Source organism: Heptranchias perlo, chromosome 27 (assembly GCF_035084215.1).
Source record: "Heptranchias perlo isolate sHepPer1 chromosome 27, sHepPer1.hap1, whole genome shotgun sequence".
Lineage (NCBI taxonomy): Eukaryota > Metazoa > Chordata > Chondrichthyes > Hexanchiformes > Hexanchidae > Heptranchias > Heptranchias perlo.
The window spans coordinates 6943617-6965130 of record NC_090351.1 but is presented as its reverse complement, the minus strand read 5'-3'; the positions used below and the strand labels follow the sequence as shown (position 1 = coordinate 6965130).

Below are 21514 nucleotides of genomic sequence, written 5' to 3'. Positions count from 1 at the left end.
TCAGTATCAAGCACTCCCTGGTCAAGGATAGTGGAGCTCGAATCAATGAAGAGCCCTCTACCCTGACCCAGCAGCATGTCTCAGCCCCAAGCTTAGAAGATTGCCCCCTACTGCATCAGTGTGACAATTTTTTCCCATTTCTCAACGTGAGGGGTTCGGCAGGGCTCAGTACTAGGTCCCTTGCTTTTTGTGGTATATATCAATGATTTAGACTTAAATGTAAGGGGCATGATTAAGAAGTTTGCAGATGATGCAGAAGTTGGCCGGTGTGATTGATAGTGAGGAGGAAAACTGTAGAATGCAGGAAGATATCAATGGAATAGTCAGGTGGACAGAAAAGTGGCAAATGGAATTCAATCCGTGTGTGAGAGTGCAGAGAAGTGTGAGGTAATGCATTTGGGGAGGGCAAACAAGGCAATGGAATACACAATAAAAGGGAAGAATCTGTGAGAGGTGTAGAGGAACAAAGGGACCTTGGAGTGCATGTCCACATCCCTTAAGGCATACGGGATACTTTCCTTTATTAGCTGAGGCATAGAATATTAGAGCAGGGAGGTTATGCTAGAACTGTATTAAAACATTGGTTAGGCCACAGCTTGAGTATTGTGTACAGTTCTGGTCACCACATTATAGGAAAGATGTGATTGCACTAGAGAGGGTACAAAGGAGATTTACGAAGACGTTGCCAGGACTGGAGAATTTTAGCTATGAGGAAAGATTGGATAGGCTGTGTTTTTTTTTCTTTGGAACAGAGGATGCTGAGGGAAGATTTAATTGAGGTGTATAAAATTATGAGGGGCCGAGATAGAATGGATAGGAAGGAGCTATTTCCCTTAGCAGAGAGGTCAATAACCAGAGGGCATAGATTTAAAGTAATTGGTAGAAGGATTAGAGGGGAGTTGAGGAGAATTTTTTTCAGCGAGAGGGTGGTGGGGGTCTGGAACTCACTGCCTGAAAGGGTGGTGGAGGCAGAAACCCTCATCGTATTTAAAAAGTACTTGGATATGCACTTGAAGTGCCGTAACCTACAAGGCTACGGACCAAGAGCTGGAAAGTGTGATTAGGCAGGATCGCTCCTTTTTGGCCGGCGTGGACACGATGGGCCGAATGGCGGCCTCCTGTGCCATAAATTTCTATGATTCTCATACCAAGTGAGTGGTTAGAATGTGGAACTCGCTACCACAACGAGTAGTTGAGGTGAATAGAATGGATGCGTTTATGGGGAAGCTAGATAAACATGAGGGAGAAAGGAATAGAAGGTTATGCTGATAGGGTGAGATGAAGATGGGCGGGAGGAGGCTCGTGTGGAGCATAAACACCGGCATGGACCTGTTAAGCCGAATACCTGTTTCTGTGCTGTTAATTCTACGTGTGTACGCATTCTTTGGCTTCTTTAAGTGAGATTGCTAATTAATACAAATTAGGGACCGTTTTCTCCTGTAGGCCCAAGCCCACTAGACCCTGAAGGGATATGAATAAGAGGGGACTTTATAGGGGTATATGAAACACTAGAAAGGCTGATCCTGAGCATGAATTCATGTTAAGCCATGAGTGCAGGACAAGGGGACATGGGTACAAACTGGGAAAGGGCAAGTTCAGGACTGATGGCAGGAAGCGCTTGTTCACATAGAGTGATCAATACTTGAATGGTCTCTGGGTAGAGGAGTAGAGGCAAAAATTGTGGATTCCTTAAAGATGCAGTTAGGCAATATGATGGGGGGGGATTGTGGGCTTATTCGGACAGGGGAGACAGATGGGCCCAATGGACTCCTCATTTGGTTATCAACAGTGCACAAGCACCAAAAATCCACTGATTTGAATGTTGACATTCCTGGGACCCATGGTGACTGCGGGGCGATTCCCTGGAGTGTTTGACTCAGCTGATTTTAAAGCAGGTGATGTCGCTGATAATGGGCTCTTCCTCTGCCGATGACTCTAAGCGTAGACACTGATGGTGGGTCGTCCTGTCTGTATACCGGTTTGCTGTGGGATGTTGTCTGACGAGAAACTCAGTGGCTGTTCTCAGATCATCGTTCGTTGTATCAACAGTGAAACCTTTTCCTTCGTTCTGACTGGTGAGGATGGAAGCAGGAGGTTTGGATACTGCCGGAAGCTCTTGGTAAGTCCTTTGCTCTCATTCACGTGGTGCGTGAACAGTGTAAATGGGAACAATATGGGGAAAATTTGTACAAATTATATACCAGCTGATTCAGCGATTGCAGCTGAAAAGTGCAGGGAGCTCCGTTCGAGCCCACCAGCACAGTGGTGGGCTGCCAGGCCAGCTCCTCAATATCATTCAAATGGTCCCCACCCCGGGTCTTACGCATAGAGGGAGATGAAAGGGTCTGGACAAAATTAAAGGGATGCGGCCTCTTAAAGGTAAGTGTCCACACATGGCGATTTAAAAAGTGTTGGACCTTTCGGGACCTTTTTTTGTTTGAAAGGCTTAAAAATACTTCAGCCAGGTTTTCAGCCTTTGCAAAGTGTGCGTGGGAAGGGAGAGGGGAGGGACGTGACAGCAGAGAAGGAAAGGAGCGAAAGCCCATGAGACGGAATCTGTGGGCAAGCGGAGAGATGGCAGTGCCCGGATCTCCAGTTTGACAGCTGGCGAAGTGGATTGGCTGCAGCATGAGGTGGGTACATGGAGCGCTGCCCTGCGTGACACTGGAGGATACTCTGCCCATTGGACAGCTCTGCACCATGCCTGGCAGGAGTCAAACACTGTGTTGCAAGTTGGCTACAGGAGCCCTTGCTGCAGATGGCAAAGCTCTGACATGATGCGAGCAGAGTCAGTTGTGCTAGGACGTTGGTGGAAATGTGTACCCAGGTCCCCAGGTGGCACGTGGTGTATCCAGGTCCCCTGATGTAAAATCACACTGTACTAAAAAAACACTGTAAACATTACAAATAGCATGCAAAAGCAACTTACCAGCTTGTGCTTCCATAGACCCTCCCTTGCTTCCATTCCAAATGGACACACAGGCAAAAAAAGCAAACTAGGCACAAAGCCTACAGAATTGTGAAAGATGTTAATTTAGATATTTGTGTATGAAATGTGGGGCTTTAATGTGGCTCAGGCATCAAACGGGGACAAGCATATCAGCTCACGAGACGCAGAGCAGCGTTGAATTGCAGCGCAGAAAGAATTTGCCACAGGGCCCACTCTGCCCATTTCGTGTTCCCTCCATGTCAGATGTACCCCTGAAAACCCAGCACACAGGACCACTGAATTGACCCTGTGATGGCACCTCACAGCTGCTGTGCCCACCTGAGGTGAGAGGAATGGACTCTCTTCCATTCCCAAAACACAACCTCCCGCCGCTGTGCCACCAGCCAGGCTTCTCTCCCTCTCAAAAACCGCCCCCTGTCCCGTGGACCAGCCTGCATTGTACATACTGAGGTTCAAAAGAGAGAAAGAAAAGAAAGACTTGCATTTATGTGGCGCCTATCACGACCTCAGGACGTCCCAAGGCGCTTCACAGCCAATGAAGTACTTTTAAAGTGTAGTCACTGTGGTAATGTAGGAAACGTGGCAGCCAATTTGCGCACAGCGGGATCCCACAAACAATAATGTGATAAATCTAAACAAAGGAAACTATGAAGGTATGAATTGTGAGTTGGCTATGATAGATTAGGAAGCTTCATTAAAAGGCATGACGGTGGATAGGCAATGGCTAACATTTAAGGAACGAATGCATGAATTGCAACAATTATACATTCCTTTCTGGCGCAAAAACACAAAAGGAAAAGCAGCCCAACCGTGGCTAACAAAAGAAATTAAGGATAGTATTAGATCCAAAGAGGAGTCATATAAAGTTGCCAGAAAAAGTAGCAAGCCTGAGGACTGGGAGCAGTTTAGAATTCAGCAAAAAAGGACCAAGAGATTGATTAAGAGCGGAAAAATAGAGTATGAGAGTAACCTTGCAAGGAACATAAAAGTGGACTGTAAAAGCTTCTACAAGTATGTAAAAAGAAAAAGATTAGTGAAGACAAATGTAGGTCCTTCACTGTCAAACGGGAGAAATTATAATGGGGAACAAGGAAATGGCAGACCAATTAAACAAATACTTTGGTTCTGTTTTCACGGAAGAGGACACAAATAACTTCCCAGAAATGCTAGGGAACCAAGGGACGAGTGAGACAGAGGAATTAAAGGAAATTAGTATTATTTAAAAAAAATAGTGCTGGAGAAATTAATGGGACTGAAAGCTGATAATCTGCATTCCAGAGTACTAAAAGAGGTAGCCGTGGAAATAGTGGATGCATTAGTTGTCATCTTCCAAAATTCTATAGATTATGGAACAGTTCTTGCAGATTGGAGGGTGGCAAATGTAACCCCACTATTTAAAAAAGGAGGGAGAGAAAACAGGGAACTACAGACCGGTTAGCCTGACATCAGTAGTAGGGAAAATGCTAGAGTCTATTATAAAGGAAGTGATAACAGGACAATTAGAAAATATCAACGGGATTAGACAAAGTCAACATGGATTTATGAAAGGGAAATTATGTTTGACAAACCTACTGGAGTTTTTTGAGGATGTAACTGGTAGAATAGATAAGGGGGAACCGGTGGATGTGGTGTATTTGGATTTTCAGAAGGCCTTTGATAAAGTCCCACATAAGAGTTCAGTGTGCAAAATTAAAGCACATGGGATTGGCGGTAATATACTGGCATGGATTGAAAATTGGTTAACAGACAGGAAACAGAGTGTAGGAATAAATGGTTTCTTTTTGGGGTGGCAGGCAGTGACTAGTGGGGTACCGCAGGGATCAGTGCTTGGGCCCAGCTATTCACAATATATATCAATGATTTGGATGAGGGAACCAAATATAATATTTCCAAGTTTGCTGACGACACAAAACTAGTTGGGATCGTGAGTTGTGAGGAGGATGCAAAGAGGCATCAAGGCGATTTAGACAAGTTGAGTGAGTGGGCAAATACATGGCAGATGCAGTATAATGTGGATAAATGTGAAGTTATCCACTTCAGAAGGAAAAATAGAAAGGCAGAGTATTATTTAAATAGTGATAGATTGGGAAATGTTGATGTACAAAGGGACCTGGGTATCCTTGTACACCAGTCACTGAAAGTAAACATCAGGTGCAGCAAGCCTTTAGGAAGGCAAATGATATGTTGGCCTTCATTGCAAGAGGATTTGAGTACAGGAGCAAGGATGTCTTACTGCAGTTATACAGGGCCTTGGTGAGACCACACCTGGAGTATTGTGTGCAGTTTTGGTCTCCTTACCCAAGAAAGGATATACTTGTCATAGAGGGAGTGCAGCAAAGGTTCACCAGACTGATTCCTGGGATGGCAGAACTGTCGTATGAGGAGAGATTGGGTCGACTCGGCCTGTATTCACTCAAGTTTAGAAGAATGAGAGGGGATCTCATTGAAACATATAAAATTCTGACAGGACTAGACAGACTGCAGAGAGGATGTTTCCCCTGGCTGGGGGGTCCAGAACAAGGGGTCACAGTCTCAGGATATGGGGTAGGTCATTTAGGACTGAGATGAGGAGAAGTTTCTTCACTCAGAGGGTGGTGAACCTGTGGAATTCTCTACCACAGAAGGCTGTGGAGGCCAAGTCACTGAATATATTTAAGAAGGAGCTGGATAGATTTCTAGACACAAAAGGCATCAAGGGGTATGGGGAGAGAGCGGGAATATGGTATTGAGAGAGAGGATCAGCCATGATCATAGTGAATGGTGGAGGCGGCTCGAAGGGCCGAATGGCCTACTCCTGCTCCTATTTTCTATGTTTCTATGACCAGATCATCTGTTTTTTAGTGATGTTGGTTGAAGGATAAATATTGGCCAGTTCACCTGCCCTTCTTTGAATAGTGCCATGGGATCTTTTACGTCTACCTGAGAGGGCAGACAGGGCCTCGGTTTAACGTCTCATCTGGAAGACAACACCTCCAACAGTGCAGCACTCCCTCAGTACTGCACTGGAATATCACCTTAGATATTGTGCTGCAGTCTCTGGAGTGGGACTTGAACCCACGAGGTGAGAGTGCTACCCACTGAGCCACGGCTGACACACATACTAAAGAGAGCAAAGATGCAGAAATTATAGGTCACCTTTTGCATGACGCATATTTTACATACAAGTTAATTTCAAAGAAACTGCCCTGCCTGGTGGGTGCAGGACATTCAGAAGAAGAAAAGGTTATTTGGCCCAACAAGGCCTCTTTCTTTTGGTTCATCTTAATCCCACTTTTCCATCATGTCCGTCAACCCCCCCACCCCCTTCTCCAGAAGCATATCTGGTTGTCTGTTGAATCCCCTTTTATACTATTCAGCCTGGCGATCTTCACTGGTAACTTATCCCGTTCACACCCATTACCCTTTGTGTGAAAATGTACTACCCACTCCTAATTTCTAAATTATAAGATGTTGCCCCTTTGTTTTCAAAATATTCCACGATGTGATTTGTCTGGATTAACAACAACAATAACTCGCATTTGTATAGCGCCTTAACATAGTAAAACATCCCAAGGCGCTTCGCAGGAGCGATTTTCAAACAAAATTTGATACCGAGCCACATGAGATATTAGGACAGGTGACCAAAAGCTTGGTCAAAGAGGTAGGTTTTAAGGAGCGTCTTCAAGGAGGGGAGAGAGGCGGAGAGGTTTAGGAAGGGAATTCCAGAGCTTAGAGCCTAGACAGCTGAAGGCACGGCCGCCAACAGTGGAGCGATTAAAATCGGGGATGCGGAAGAGGCAAGAACAAGAGGAGCGCAGAGATCCCGGAGGGTTGTAGGGCTGGAAGAGGTTACAGAGATAGGGAGGGGCAAGGCCATGGAAGGATTTGAAAACAAGGATGAGAATTTTAAAATCGAGATGTTCCCAGACTGGGAGCCAGTGTAGGTCAGCGAGCACAGGGGTGATGGGTGAACGGGACTTGATGCGAGTTAGGATATGGGCAGCAGAGTTTTTTATGAGCTCAAGTTTATGGAGGGTGGAAGATGGGAGGCCGGCCAGGAGAGTATTGGAATAGTCAAGTCTGGAGGTAGCAAAAGCATGGATGAGGGCTTTAGCAGCAGATGAGCTGAGGCAGGGCAGAGACGGGCGATGTTACGGAGGTGGAAGTAGGCGGTCTCGGTGATGGAGCGGATATGTGATCGGAAGCTCATCTCCGGGTCAAATAGGATGCCAAGGTTGCGAACGGTTTGGTTCAGCCTCAGACAGTGGCCAGAGAGAGGGGTGGAGTGGAGTCTGTGGCTAGGGAACAGTGTTTGTGGCGGGGACCAAAGACACTGGCTTTGGTCTTCCCAATATTTAGTTGGAGGAAATTTTTGCTCATCCAGTACTGGATGTCGGACAAGCAATGTGACAAATCAGAGACAGTGGAGGGGTCGAGGGAGGTGGTGGTGAGGTAGAGCTGGGTGTCGTCATGGAAGTGTGGAACCTGACGTTGTTTTCAGATGATGGCGTCGAGGGGCAGCAAGTAGATGAGAAATAGGAGGGGGCCAAGGATAGATCCTCTGGGGAACTCCAGAGGTAACATGCGGGAGCAGGAAGTAAAGCATTGCAGGTGATTGCCTGGCTATGACTGGATAGATAGGAATGGAACCAGGTGAGCACAGTCCCACCCAGCTGGATGACAGAGGAGAGGCGTTGGAGGAGGATGGTGTGGTCAACCATGTCAAAGGCTGCAGACAGGTCGAGAGGGATGAGGAGGGATAGTTTACCACGGTCACATAGAATGTCATTTATGACTTTGATAAGGGCCATTTCAGTACTGTGGCAGGGGCAGAAACCTGATTAGAAGGATTCAGACATTGAGTTGCGGGAAGGATGGGCACAGATTTGGGAGGCGGCAACATGTTCAAGGACTTTGGAGAGGAAAGGGAGGTTGGAAATGGGACATTAGTTTGCAAGGACAGAGGGGTCAAGGGTGGGTTTTTGAGGAGGGGGTTGATGAAGCAGATTTGAAGAGGAGGAGGATAGTACTTGAGGAGAGGGAACCATTAACAATATCAGCCAACATGGGGGCCAGGAAGGGAAGTTAGGTGGTCAGTTTGGTGGGAAAAGGGTCAAGGGAGCAGGAGGTGGGTCTCATCGTCAAGATGGGAGGTAGAGAACGAGGATTTTAAAGGAGAGGTGAGAGGGGTGAAACAAGGCGAGATGCTCAAAGGAAGAGATGGTGAAAGAGGAGTAGGGGGACAGACCAAAGTGTGATTTGGTGATGAGGGCCACACCACCACCGCGGCAGTCTGGGTGGGGCAGGTGATAGAAGATATAACCAGGTGGGAAGGTATCATCACCCATCAGCCAGGTTTCTGTCAAGGCCATGATGTTGATGCAATCATCCACAATAAGCTCATGGATGGCAAGGGCCTCTATCACAAGTGAACGGACATTCTGGAGGAGATGTGGAGAGGGTGATGATAGCTGATCCGCTGGCAGAGTCCACAGGGACAGTACTGGGAAGGGTGAGCGGGACGGAAAGGAGATTTGCAGGATTAACCCCCAGCGGGAGCACTGGGCAGGAAAGTCGGTGAGAGAGTAGAATGGGGCAGTTGGGGTTGCTGCTCGTAAGGAGGCAGCGGCGAGTGCCTTGAAGGGCCCTTCGGAGGATGCCAAGAGAGGCACAGTGGCAAGCTGTAGGTTTAACTTGGAATGCTTCTGTCTCAGATATTTCACACAGTCTGGTTCAGACTGAGCTTTGAATGCTTCTATCTCCAAAGTCGTCTCTTTGCCAATGAGCTGTAGTCTTTCTCCATCACTGTTGATACTGCTCTTGCCATTCACCATCTTTGGCTAAGAGCGGTCAGACCTACTGCCAGGCCCAGGCAGTGCCACCCTTGAGTTGACTGTGAGGAGGTGCATGACAGCAGCCTGATTTGGCTCATCGCCAAGTTTTTCCTCACTTCCTGATGGACGATGATTGGTGATTCCTCGAGTGTACGGATGAGGCTAAGAACTCACTGTGTGGGGGGGGATGGCGGGGTGAACCACTCGCTGTGTGGGGGGGATGGCGGGGTGAACCACTCGCTGTGTGGGGGGGATGGCGGGGTGAACCACTCGCTGTGTGAGGGGGATGGCGGGGTGAACCACTCGCTGTGTGGGGGGGATGGCGGGGTGAACCACTCGCTGTGTGAAGGGGATGGCGGAGTGAACCACTCGCTGTGTGAGGGGGATGGCGGAGTGAACCACTCGCTGTGTGAGGGGGATGGCGGGGTGAACCACTCACTGTGTGAGGGGGATGGTGGGGTGAACCACTCGCTGTGTTGGGGGGGCGGATGGTGGGGTGAACCACTCGCTGTGTGTGAGGGGGGAATGGTGGGGTGAACCACTCGCTGTGTTGGGGGGGGGGATGGTGGGGTGAACCACTCGCTGTGTGTGAGGGGAATGGTGGGGTGAACCGCCCGCTGTGTGGGTGGGGGGGGGGGGAATGGTGGGGTGAACCGCCCGCTGTGTGGGTGGGGGGGGGGGAATGGTGGGGTGAACCACTCGCTGTGTGGGTGGGGGGGGGGGGGGAATGGTGGGGTGAACCACTAGCTGTGTGTGGGGGGGGGGATGGTGGGGTGAACCACTAGCTGTGCGTGGGGGGGGGATGGTGGGGTGAACCACTAGCTGTGCGTGGGGGGGGGGATGGTGGGGTGAACCACTAGCTGTGCGTGGGGGGGGGGATGGTGGGGTGAACCACTAGCTGTGCGTGGGGGGGGGGATGGTGGGGTGAACCACTAGCTGTGCGTGGGGGGGGGGGATGGTGGGGTGAACCACTAGCTGTGTGTGGTGGGGGTGGGGGGGATGGTGGGGTGAACCACTCGCTGTGGGGGGGGTGGGGGGGATGGTGGGGTGAACCACTCGCTGTGTTGGGGGGGGGGGGATGGTGGGGTGAACCACCCGCTGTATGTGGGGGAGGGGGGATGGTGGTGGGGTGAACCACCCGCTGTGTGGGGTGGTGGTGGGGTGAACCACCCGCTGTGTGGGTGGGGGGGGGGAAAATGGTGGGGTGAACCACTAGCTGTGTGTGGGGGGGTGATGGTGGGGTGAACCACTAGCTGTGCGTGTGGTGGGGGGGGGGATGGTGGGGTGAACCTCTCGCTGTGTGTGGTGGGGGTGGGGGGGATGGTGGGGTGAACCACTCGCTGTGGGGTGGGGGGTGGGGGGGATGGTGGGGTGAACCACTCGCTGTGTGTAGGGGGGGGAATGGTGGGGTGAACCACCCGCTGTGTGTAGGGGGGGAGGGGGCTGGTGGGGTGAACCACCCGCTGTGTGTGGGGGGGGAGGGGGGATGGTGGGGTGAACCACTCGCTGTGTGTAGGGGGGGAATGGTGGGGTGAACCACCCGCTGTGTGTAGGGGGGGAATGGTGGGGTGAACCACCTGCTGTGTGGGGTGGGGGGGGGGGCTGAACCACCTGCTGTGTGGGGGGGGGGGGGTGAACCACCTGCTGTGTGGGGTGGGGGGGGGTGTGAACCACCTGCTGTGTGGGGTGGGGGGGGGGTGAACCACCTGCTGTGTGGGGTGGGGGGGGGGGTGAACCACCTGCTGTGTGGGGTGGGGGGGGGGGGGTGAACCACCCGCTGTGTGGGGGGGGTGGCGGGGTGAACCACTCGCTGTGTTGGGGGGGTGGGGGGGATGGTGGGGTGAACCACCCGCTGTGTGTCGGGGGGGAGGGGGGATGGTGGGGTGAACCACCCGCTGTGTGTGGGGGGGGAGGGGGGATGGTGGGGTGAACCACCCGCTGTGTGGGTGGTTGGGTGAACCACCCGCTGTGTGTGGGGGGGGGGGGGGATGGTGGGGTGAACCACCCGCTGTGTGGGGTGGGGGAATGGTGGGGTGAACCACTCGCTGTGTGTAGGGGGGGAATGGTGGGGTGAACCACTCGCTGTGTGTAGGGGGGAATGGTGGGGTGAACCACTCGCTGTGTGTAGGGGGGAATGGTGGGGTGAACCACCCGCTGTGTGTCGGGGGGGAGGGGGGATGGTGGGGTGAACCACCCGCTGTGTGTGGGGGGGGAATGGTGGGGTGAACCACTCGCTGTGTGTAGGGGGGGAATGGTGGGGTGAACCGCCCGCTGTGTGTCGGGGGGGAGGGGGGATGGTGGGGTGAACCACTCGCTGTGTGTAGGGGGGGAGGGGGGGATGGTGGGGTGAACCACCCGCTGTGTGTGGGGGGGGAGGGGGGATGGTGGGGTGAACCGCCCGCTGTGTGTTCAGGGGGAGGGGGGATGGTGGGGTGAACCACTCGCTGTGTGTAGGGGGGGAGGGGGGATGGTGGGGTGAACCACCCGCTGTGTGTAGGGGGGGAATGGTGGGGTGAACCATCCGCTGTGTGTAGGGGGGGAGGGGTGAACCACCCGCTGTGTGTAGGGGGGGAATGGCGGGGTGAACCACCCGCTGTGTGTAGGGGGGGAATGGCGGGGTGAACCACCCGCTGTGTGTAGGGGGGGAATGGCGGGGTGAACCACCCGCTGTGTGTAGGGGGGGAATGGCGGGGTGAACCACCCGCTGTGTGTAGGGGGGGAATGGCGGGGTGAACCACCCGCTGTGTAGGGGGGGAATGGCGGGGTGAACCGCCCGCTGTGTGGGTGGGGGGGATTGTGGGGTGAACCACCCGCTGTGTGTGTGGGGGTGGATGGTGGGGTGAACCACCCGCTGTGTGGGGGCGGGGGAGTGATCCACCCGCTGTGTCGGGGTGGGGGGGGTGAACCATTCTCTGTGGGGTGGTGGGGTTGTTGGGGTGAACCACTCTGAGTTTTGGGGGGGGGTGCGGTGAACCACTCTCTGTGAGGGGGGTGGTGGTGGAGAATGGTGGATCCCCACTTTATGGCACAGAGCTCTGTCTCAAGTAGTATTTCTAAATTATGATGCTACCAAACCATTTGTGCCAGCTCCATTCAATCTCCTGTATTTCTTGTGTTGCTTTCAGCCGAATGGGAAAGGTAAAAGGCTTCCGGAAGTTTATTGTATCGTTAGTCGGCTGGGTTGCTTCAACCTCTTCTCAAAGGTAAGAGCAAATTTAAAACTCTGTGGATCCGTCACCGCGTGCCCCCCCTACCCCGGTCGCTGCGTGTCCCCCGCCCCTCGGTCACCGGGCACCCCCTCCCTTGCTGCCCCCCCTCCCCCCAATCTATGACGATGCTTATGTCCACAATATCAGTCAGTGACTCTCTGCAGAGTGAGGGGATGGGTGCGAGGGAGAGGGAACGATCTTCCAGGCAATGGTCTTGCATCTGGAGATTGCCCAGATAAGCAATTTACTGTGTGATGAATTGTGCCCACAAGGTTTCCTATTACCAGTTCATAAAACAGTGCACCTTCCTGTTACAGCACAGGACCTCTGACTCGTGGCCTGTTTCAGAGGTGACGAGCCACTGATGGGGCTGCCTTTCAATTGCGAAGCCCTTTGGTTTTAAGCTTGATGTTGCTGACACCTGGTAAAGTCGGTGAGAAACTAAACTGCTAATTACTGTCACAAGAAACACTGGAAATGGACTGAGCGAAGACCTTACACAGAAGTCACAGCACGGAAACAGACTATTCGGCCTGACCAGTCTGTGTCGGCGTTTACCCTCCAGACGAGCAAATAGTTCTAATCACGTTTACCCACCCTGCTCCCATATCCCCTCTACCCCGTCTCCTTCATCCACCTATCCAATCCGATCTTAAATGCTGATAGTTTCTGCCTCGACCACTAACCCAGGAAGTGAACTCCGCAGCCCCCCAACACTCTGTGTGAGGAAGTTTCTCCAGTCCTCTGTTCTAAATCTCTACATTTAATCTTGTATCAATGGCCCCTCATTCTGGACCCCTCAACCACTGAAATCAGTCTGCGTCTATCTACCCTGTCCCATCCTTTCATAATTTTAAACACTTCTATCATATCTCCCTTTGTTTCCACAGGTTTGCTCCCTACTTTAGGCATCCGTATCTGGGTTAAATTGGGTTTATTAAACTCCCGGCACCATTTTATCAACCCACTACATCCCCCGATGTCGAGATGTGTGGAGAACTAATCATTTGGTGGCCTCTGTGTGTAGAGGGAAGCAGAGCCAAGGCTTTAAATAGCTTCATCTCTTCACTTCCTGATCACAGCCTCGCTCGCTTGGGAGAAAATCTCAGCGGCTCCATCGTGGTCCCGGACGTATGGCCCTGACGCACAACCCACCAGATAAAAGTCCAGCACTAATTCCTGGCCAAACAAAACTCGGAAGTGGTAAAGTAGGAAGCACGCAGGAAGCAGTGTGAGGCCTGTTGTAAACGCTGTGTGAAGCCGAGTGTTGCCTCGGGCTGTTGTTTCTGGGCCCTGGTGTATTTTAAGGAGTTTCCGATTGTTTCCTTTGACCGCTTCCCTTGTGTTGAGGTAGGGGTCAGGGTGATGACTAAGAGTGTCATTTGCTTTAACTGATCACACAATTGATTTAGCTGAAAATTACTTTGGGTTATTGGATCCAAAGATTGGCCGTCATTCAGGAGCAGCTGAAGTATCCTCACCTCGGAATATAAAAACGGCTCCCGACCGCATTTACAGGCTGCCTTAAAATAGTGCTCGAAATTAAGCAGGTCACCACTAGAAGCGAATGATTGACTGCTGCCCCAGGCTGAGCCCAGTGCTGAAGGTGGAGTGATTCAATGACAAAAACGGGGCACTTATGTCGGGATTTATCTCCCATTTTCTCGGTTCTCCCCCTGTCCCCAAGGCATTGATTCCATCCATGGTACAGTGACACCGGTCTCCATGTGGCCATGTTTGAGCCTGGACAGTGAATGTTACAGGCAGGGGGGGGGGCGATAGGATATGGAGGGGTGCGGAGGGGGCAGCAGGGGGTACGACGGGGGGGGGGGCTAGAGGAGGCGGAGGGTAAAGGTACGGAGGGTGCAGAAGTGGAGTAGGGAGGGGGTACGGAGGGGACAGGGCGGGGGGGGGTGGGTATGGCAGGGGCGGGGAGACTACGGAGGGGGCAGGTGGGAGGGAGTACAACAGGCGGGGATAGGGGTACGAAGGTGGCAGGAGGGCGGTGCGGGAGGGAACGGGGTACGGAGGACGCGGGAGCGGGGTACGGAGGGGGCGGGACGGGGAAGGAGGGGCAGGGGTGGGGGGGTTTGGAGGGCGTGGGAGGGGGTTATGGGGGTACGGAGGGGGGCGGGAGGGACCATCACAGCTGAGACCAATCCTGCCCTGCCCTCCCCAGTGTCCGCACAAAACTGATTTCCAGCGGGATTATTGGAGACCAGTTGGCAGCAGGAGGCCTGGCTGCTTTTAGTTTTTTTGCATGGCCTAAAGCTCTCACCAGCCATTTTCAGTGCCCAGTTGCTGTCCAGGCTGAGATCAGCTAACTCAGCACAGGTAGTGGTTTAACTTAATGGCAAGCATCGTGATATAAACACGTCTTCAAAATTATTAGCCACTTTGACTTCCCTGAGACAGAATATGTTCTGCTTTTCTGACCCTGATATCTGCCCCCTCATCACCTATCACTGTCTAAATAACCCATCGTACTATAGCACCCAACGGTTGTACTCTGCTTTACAGTCAAGATTCATCTCTCTGTCTTGTGATCTAATTCAGTTTTCCCCTGGGCGCCAAACTATAAAATTCCTCATCTCCTTATTTTGCCTTTCCTCTTCCTGGGCTGTGCTTAATGCATTCTAACCACTACTGCTTGTCTTACCTCATCTTAATAGAAGACAAGTCAGAGTAAATCCTGATCAAACAGTACGGGGCTATAGTCAGACTGCACCTCGAGTACTGTGTTCAGTTCTGGTCACTGGGACTCAAGGGAGACACTCGCGCACTGGGAGGCCGTGCAGAGAATAGCCATGAGGCTGATTCCCGGTATCAGGGCTCTGAATTGTGATGAAAGCTGGACAGTTTGGGACTTCAGCCTGGAAAAAAAATACTTTTGAGAGGTGATCTGACTGAGGTATGTAATGGTGTGGGAAAGGTAGTTCTGGAATATTAATTTAAACTAAATTGTAACAAGTGGCTGCAGGTTCAAACTAGGAAAATGGAGAGTGATCAATGCATGGAATGGACTCCTGATAGAGAGTGAAGGTAAATATCCTTTAAGAAATAATTAGATGTTTCATTGTGGGGAGTGTAGGGATGATCTAGATGAATGATGTAAGATGGGCCAAATGGCCTTCCTCATCCATAATATAAGAGCAGGGGGGTTATGCTGGAACTGTATAAAACATTGGATAGGCTACAGCTTGGTTACTGTGTACAGTTCTGGTCACCACATTACAGGAAAAATGTGATTGCACTAGAGAGGGTACAGAGGAGATTTACAAGGATGTTGCCAGGGCTGGAGAATTTTAGCTATGAGAAAAGATTGGATAGGCTGGGGTTGTTTTCTTTGGAACAGAGGAGGCTGAGGGGAGATTTAATTGAGGAGTACAAAATTATGACGGGACTAGATAGAGTGGATAGGAAGGACCTATTTCCCTTAGCAGAGGGGTCAGTGACCAGGGGGCATAGATTTCAAGTAATTGGTAGAAGGATGAGAGGGGAGCTGAGGAGAACTTTTTCACCCAGAGGGTGGTGGGGGTCTGGAACTCACTGCCTGAAAGGGTGGGAGAGGCAGACACCCTCAACTCATTTGAAAAGTCCTTGGATCTGCACTTGAAGTGCCGTAACCTACAGGGCTACAGACCAAGTGCTGGAAAGTGGGATTAAGCTGGAGAGCTCTTTGTCGGCTGGCACGGACGCGATGGGCCGAAAGGCCTCCTTCTGTGCCATAACTTTCTATGATAATGATCATGTGATCTTCTCTACAATGGTACAACATTGTTGGGATCCTGAATTATAGGCTGTGGTTCCCCCCCGCCCCCCAATTAAAAACATTGTGTGTCTTTGAACAAACACCTGGGGATATCCTCATGTCTGGTCATCACCACCTGTGTTTCTTTCTGTGTACATGCCCCAGATTTTGGATGAAGTGGAAAAAAGAAGGGAGATCTCGCCAGCACTCGTCTATCCTTTCATGCGCAGCGTCATGGAGGCCCCGTTCCCCGCACCAGGCCGAGTGATCACAGTGAAGAACTTTCTCCCGGGGTCAGGAAATGAGGTAACAATCTGTGCATGGAACGGGCTCCCACTTCTCCCATCAGTGCTGAGCACTCTCGGGCACAGGTACGGAGTGAAGCTCCCTCCCCTCTGCCCCAACTGTGTGCCTCAATCCCAGCCTAAGAAGAGCACTCCCTACTGCACCAGTTTGGCAATTTTCCACTTGCCTCACCAGCCATCCTGTGGCCTTCGAGTGAGATCACCAATTTATTGCAGAATTGCAGGCGGTTTTGCCCGTTAGACGCGGAGTTGAGACTGCCTTAAATCCATTTTCCTTGGGCTCCCCCAGTTGGGAAAGGATTGCCCTTTTCGCCCACACGTCCTCCTGCTAGATCCCAGAGGCAAAGGGACCCACTGCACCACCTGGTAGGATGCCCCTCTTCAACAGTCTTTAAATTCATTTCTTTCCTTGAGGCAGGGCTGAAGTTAATGGAGCATGTCCTGACGTCATAGGAACAGGAGTAGGCCATTCAGCCCTTCAAGCCTGTTCCGCCATTCTTTCAGATCATGTTGATCTGTACCTCAGCTCCGTTTACCTTTGCTCCATACCCCTTAATATTTGCGCTGGTAGAGTTGCTAATGTTCCTCTTTGACGGTAGCTGGGCAAGTCGATAAGGCTGTTAAAAAAAGCATACGGGATCCTGGGCTTTATAAATCGAGGCATAGAGTGCAAAAGCAAGGAAGTTATGCTAAACCTTTATAAATCACTGGTTAGATTTCAGCTGGAGTATTGTGTCCAATTCTGGGCACCACTTTTTAGGAAGGACGCCATGGCCTTGGAGAGGGTGCATGGGAGATTTACCAGAAGTGTACCAGGGAGCGGGACTTCAGTTATGTGGAGAGACTGGAGAATCTGAGATTGATCTCCTTAGAGCAGAGAAGGTTAAGGGGAGATTTAATATTGGTGTTCAAAATCACGAGGGGTTTTGATGGAGCAGATAGGGAGAAACTGTTTCCACTGGCAGGAGGGTCGATAACCAGAGGACACAGAATTAAAATAATTGGCAAAAGCACCAAGGGGGAGATGAGGAGAAATTTTTTGACTCAGCGAGTTGTTATGATCTGGAATGCACTGCCTGAACAGGTGGTGGAAGCAGAGTCAATAGTAATAAGGGAGTTGGATAAATACTTGAAAATGAAAAACTTGCAGGGCTATGGGGAAAGAGCAGGGGTCTAATTGGATAGCTCTTTCATAGAGCCGGCACAGGCACGATGGGCCGAATGGCCTCCTTCTGTGCTGTAAGATTCTATCTCACACAGTTAAAACACTGACGTCAGGGTTCCGAAAAACTAAAGCTCTCCCTTTATATGAAGAGAGCTGTAACTAAGATCTTGGGACTTGTGCGCCAGCTCCCCCATGAAAAGGCGGAGACGACTATAACAGTACATTGCTGTGCCTGGCCACCTCACTGCCTGCCCGGCCAGTGTGTCCTACAGAGGCACACGATGGGCTCTCTTGTCACCATGAAACACAGAAGGGACTTGCGAGCAGCTCAATGAAGAGTAGGTAATCACAGACGGTCACAGAGACTTTTAAAATTTAAAATAATTTTCAGAAGGGATCAGGTTTTGTTACATTAACATTTATGAAACGCGACCAATTCCGCCTCTAAATGACAGATTCTAATTTTAATCTGCAGCGGGAGACCATCTATCTGTAGAGACCACCTGGAATCAGGCCCACGGCAAGTCTCACTTTCTCATTGCACTTTCAGGAACATCATTAATGGGCTGTCTGTCTCCCAGGGAACTGCTCATGCCGATCTGGGATCCATGTGCCTCTAATGGCTGTCATCTCCATGGAAACAGATGTAATGAGCGCACACTGCTTGCTGGAAAGAGAGTTGAATTTGAGGAATTCTCTCGCATTATTTTGTTCCCGATGAAACTGCCCAAGTCCACCAAGGAAATTATTCTCACACGTGTAGAGAGTTTATGGAGGAAACGAGCAGTGCCCCCCACACACACACACCCCTGCTTAAAGTGCCTGACTGGATGGGTCTGTGTATACTCTCTTCCTGCCCTCAGCTGAAGGCAGACACAAGCAACAAGCCCCATTGAAACTTTAATTAACTAATTGTGCACAACCACTAGTCAGAACAAACCGGTATCACTACTAGTTACTCTTATTGGTTACCACAGTTACATACCAGTAGTCGGTAGTGGTTTCTACCTCTATTGGTTACTGTTTGTGGTTACCACTGTCAGTTACCAGTACTAGTTACTGTTGGTGGTTACCACTGTCGGTTATTGCTACTAGTTGCTGTTGCTGGTTACCACTGTCAGTTACCACCACTAGTTACTACAGCCAGTTTGAGTGTAGGATGAGGCATTGAGCTCAAGCTGTGTAGTGCTCTGCTCCGGCTGCACCTCGAGCATTGTGTTCACATCTGGTTACCGAGGTACAAGGGGAAGAGCCAAGCCCTGGGAGCTGCGCAGCGAAAGGTTCACGAGGCTCTTCAGCCTTGATAGGCAGCGTATGAGAGGGATATAGAGGTCTATGATAGTAAATGGAATAGAAAAGGTTAATCCTGAGCCATTAATTCAAGTTAAATCACAACTGCAGATCCAGGAGACGTGGGTACAACTGGGAAAAGGCAAGTGCAGGATTGATGTCAAGAAGCACTTCACGTTGACCTGGAATGTGGTCCTCTGGGGAAGGGTATGGAAGCAAAGTCCCTGAACTTATCCAAAAGGCAGTCAGATGCTGTAATGGAGGGGCCATCGGTTTCTACGGAAGAATAAGCTACATAGGCCAAAAGCCACCCCCTCACCTGTAATTATCATTGTGACCACTGCCGGTTACCATTACTAATGAGTGCTACTGATTGGTCATTGCTAGTTACTGCTGCTGGTTAAGCTGTAATGGATTGTCACACGTTGACGCTAGGCTGCTCTCCCTCAGGCGATTGAGCTCTGCAGGCCCACGGATTCGAGACTGGAACATGTAGACTTTGAATGTCTCTTCGGCTGCTTGAACGTCCGGCATGTGATCCATGTGTTTGCATCTCTCCTCCTGGAACGGAGGGTGATCTTCATTGCAGACAAGCTCAGGTAAGAAGGTTACAGGGCTGTATGCGTCGTGTGATGGTAATAACCACCTCATAAACTAAGGGTCATAAATATAAGATAGTCACTAATAAATCCAATGAGGAATTCAGGAGAAACTTGTTTACCCAGAGAGTAGTTAGAATGTGGAACTTGCTACCACAAGGAGTAGTTGAGGCGAATAGCATAGATGCATTTAAGGGGAAGCTAGATAAACACATGAGGGACAAAGGAATAGAAGGATATGCTGATAGGGTGAGATGCAATAGGGTGGGAGGAGGCTCGTGTGGAGCATAAACATCGACATAGACCAGTTGGGCCGAATGGCCTGTTTCTGTGCTGTACATTCTGTGTGTGGGCACTGTATTAGTAACGTGTTAGCATCTTGCGGTGCCAATGCCACGTCTGAACATGGAATCATAATCTTGTGCCGCTGCCTTGCTGTGATTCCATTCATTACTTCCTTGTCTATTTTAAATATTATTCATTATTTTTATATCTCTCCCACGACTCGTGCATCCGTGACCCTTGTAGCCGGTCTTAACCTCTACCCCAGCCCCACCGGGGCTAACCTCACCAACCATCATTATGCCAGATTTTCAAACAAAGAAAGTTTTAATTTTCCTGCAGAGTTGCAAATTTGCTCATCTTACTGCTAAGCTTTCCAGTGATTCAGTAATTCATTCTGCATTAATATTCCCCCTATTGTAAATGACTTCATCCTTTGACTTATTGTGAGCAGTGCCACAACAGATCCATATGTCTGTGTACATATGAACATATCTACAATTTATTAATGGTCTTATGTGCCATCACACACTTCCTGCAACACCTTTCTGTCCCATTTTCCCTGCCACGTTTCTCGGTCACCCTTAATCATAGTTAAATTTATTGTAATTATACCCTAATTTATTCTAATGTAGTCAACTTTCTTCTTACCTCTGGCTGATTCTAGCATGTAACCCTTGCCCTCTGCCCTCAGTGTCCCAAGCCCTTGGCCGTACCGCTCCATCCCCAATCTCCAGTGTGCTGTCTGCCCTTTTTGTTTTTCAGAAGCTGCCGTACTTACTTTACCAGTGCTAGCTTCATTTTTTTGAACTGAAAAGCTGTCAAAGTCACTGTGCCACTTGCTTCCACAATGCTCCCTCCTTGTAATTTAAGAACGCCAACATAGCTGCTCCTGAATCCGGCCTCCCACACCTCTTATTTTTAAAACCTTTTGATTTCCTCCCGAATTATTTTTAAAACCACGGGACGTTCTGACCAATAATCTCGACTATCACAATTAGGAAAATGCACCAACCTCGGCTACAGACGTTACTGGTTCAACGGGCCCGATCCTGGAGCGCAACAAGAACTGAAACCGTCGGTAAACCTGCACCAGCCAACAGCTCGATGTCGGCCCAGCGCTCCAGGGCAGGATGGGAATATCTGACCGCTGGGAGAGCCAGGGTGCAAGCCCCCATCGGACCCGTGACACATTGACGCCCAATCCTGCCACAATTTGCGGCAGGCCATGACGCAAGAAGCAACGGGAAGTATTGCACACCAGGCTCCACAATGCTGCACACTGATGAGTATCAGTCACTAGCCCCTCTTTCTCCATTTGTGCATTTTCAATTCTCTGCAAATTCTCTACACAAACGGTTTCATTTCTCTAATACAGTTGCTCAGTTGCTTTTCCCACGTTTGTGTGCGCTCCCAACACCCTCCTCATCATTTCAAATCTATTGAGCAGAAGGACTTAGTTGCAACTGTTAAATAAGGACAAGTTTAAACTCTCAACGTCACTTTCCTTAAATACTTCAAGTAAGTTTCTCAATAATGTAATAATTTACACCTTGTCCTATTCATTGTGAAAACAGGGAGTGCAGTAGTGACAGAACCTGGTGTTAACGAAGGAATAAGAATAGAGAGTGCAGTAGTGAGACTCTGGAGTTAACAGAGGATTGAGAATAGGGAGTGCAATATAATTCACTGGTCGCACCTCACTTGAATACTGTGTGTAATACTAATTGTTACTTAAAAAGAACCGTCCATGCATTGGAAAGGGTGCAGAGAAGAGCAACAAGAATGATCTTGTGTAAAGGAGATGACCTATTAATAAATGTTAGAGAAGCTTAAGCTCTACAGGCTAAAGAGGAGAAGGTTAAGGGGGACCTCCCTGAGGTATAAATATTAAATGGTGTGTGTAAGATTAACTCAGAATATTGTTGCAAGGTTAGTCAAGAAGTAGGACCAGAGCAGACACATCTAAACTGATCTTGGAAAACCTCTTTGCTCAAAGGATGGTAAGAATTTAAAATAATGAACCCGGTAAGCAAATGGAGTCAAGCAAATGTAGTTGGATCCTAGACTGGGAGAGTTAGAGTACTAGAGAGAGGAATTAGAATTAGCAAAATGGCCTTTTCTCATCCTTAATTCTACTTGTCAGCTTG

At 50.0% G+C, this 21514-nt stretch overlaps 2 protein-coding genes across 5 annotated transcripts in view; both read left to right on the top strand.

The window, feature by feature from the left end:
• The window catches only part of tmem9 (transmembrane protein 9), a 571911-nt gene that overhangs the window by 225096 nt on the left and 325301 nt on the right, over positions 1-21514 (top strand). The window lies entirely within an intron of this gene.
• The window catches only part of LOC137344364 (DENN domain-containing protein 2C-like), a 168717-nt gene that overhangs the window by 124080 nt on the left and 23123 nt on the right, over positions 1-21514 (top strand). For all 3 annotated transcript variants that reach the window (XR_010968335.1, XM_068007257.1, XM_068007258.1), the window contains exons 11-14: positions 2050-2119; positions 11889-11966; positions 15889-16029; positions 18934-19082. Coding sequence is in view for 2 of the 3 variants with exons in the window: in XM_068007257.1 (XP_067863358.1) it covers positions 2050-2119; positions 11889-11966; positions 15889-16029; positions 18934-19082 (438 nt within the window). In the remaining variant the exon portion in view is untranslated. The remainder of the gene's footprint in view (positions 1-2049; positions 2120-11888; positions 11967-15888; positions 16030-18933; positions 19083-21514) is intronic.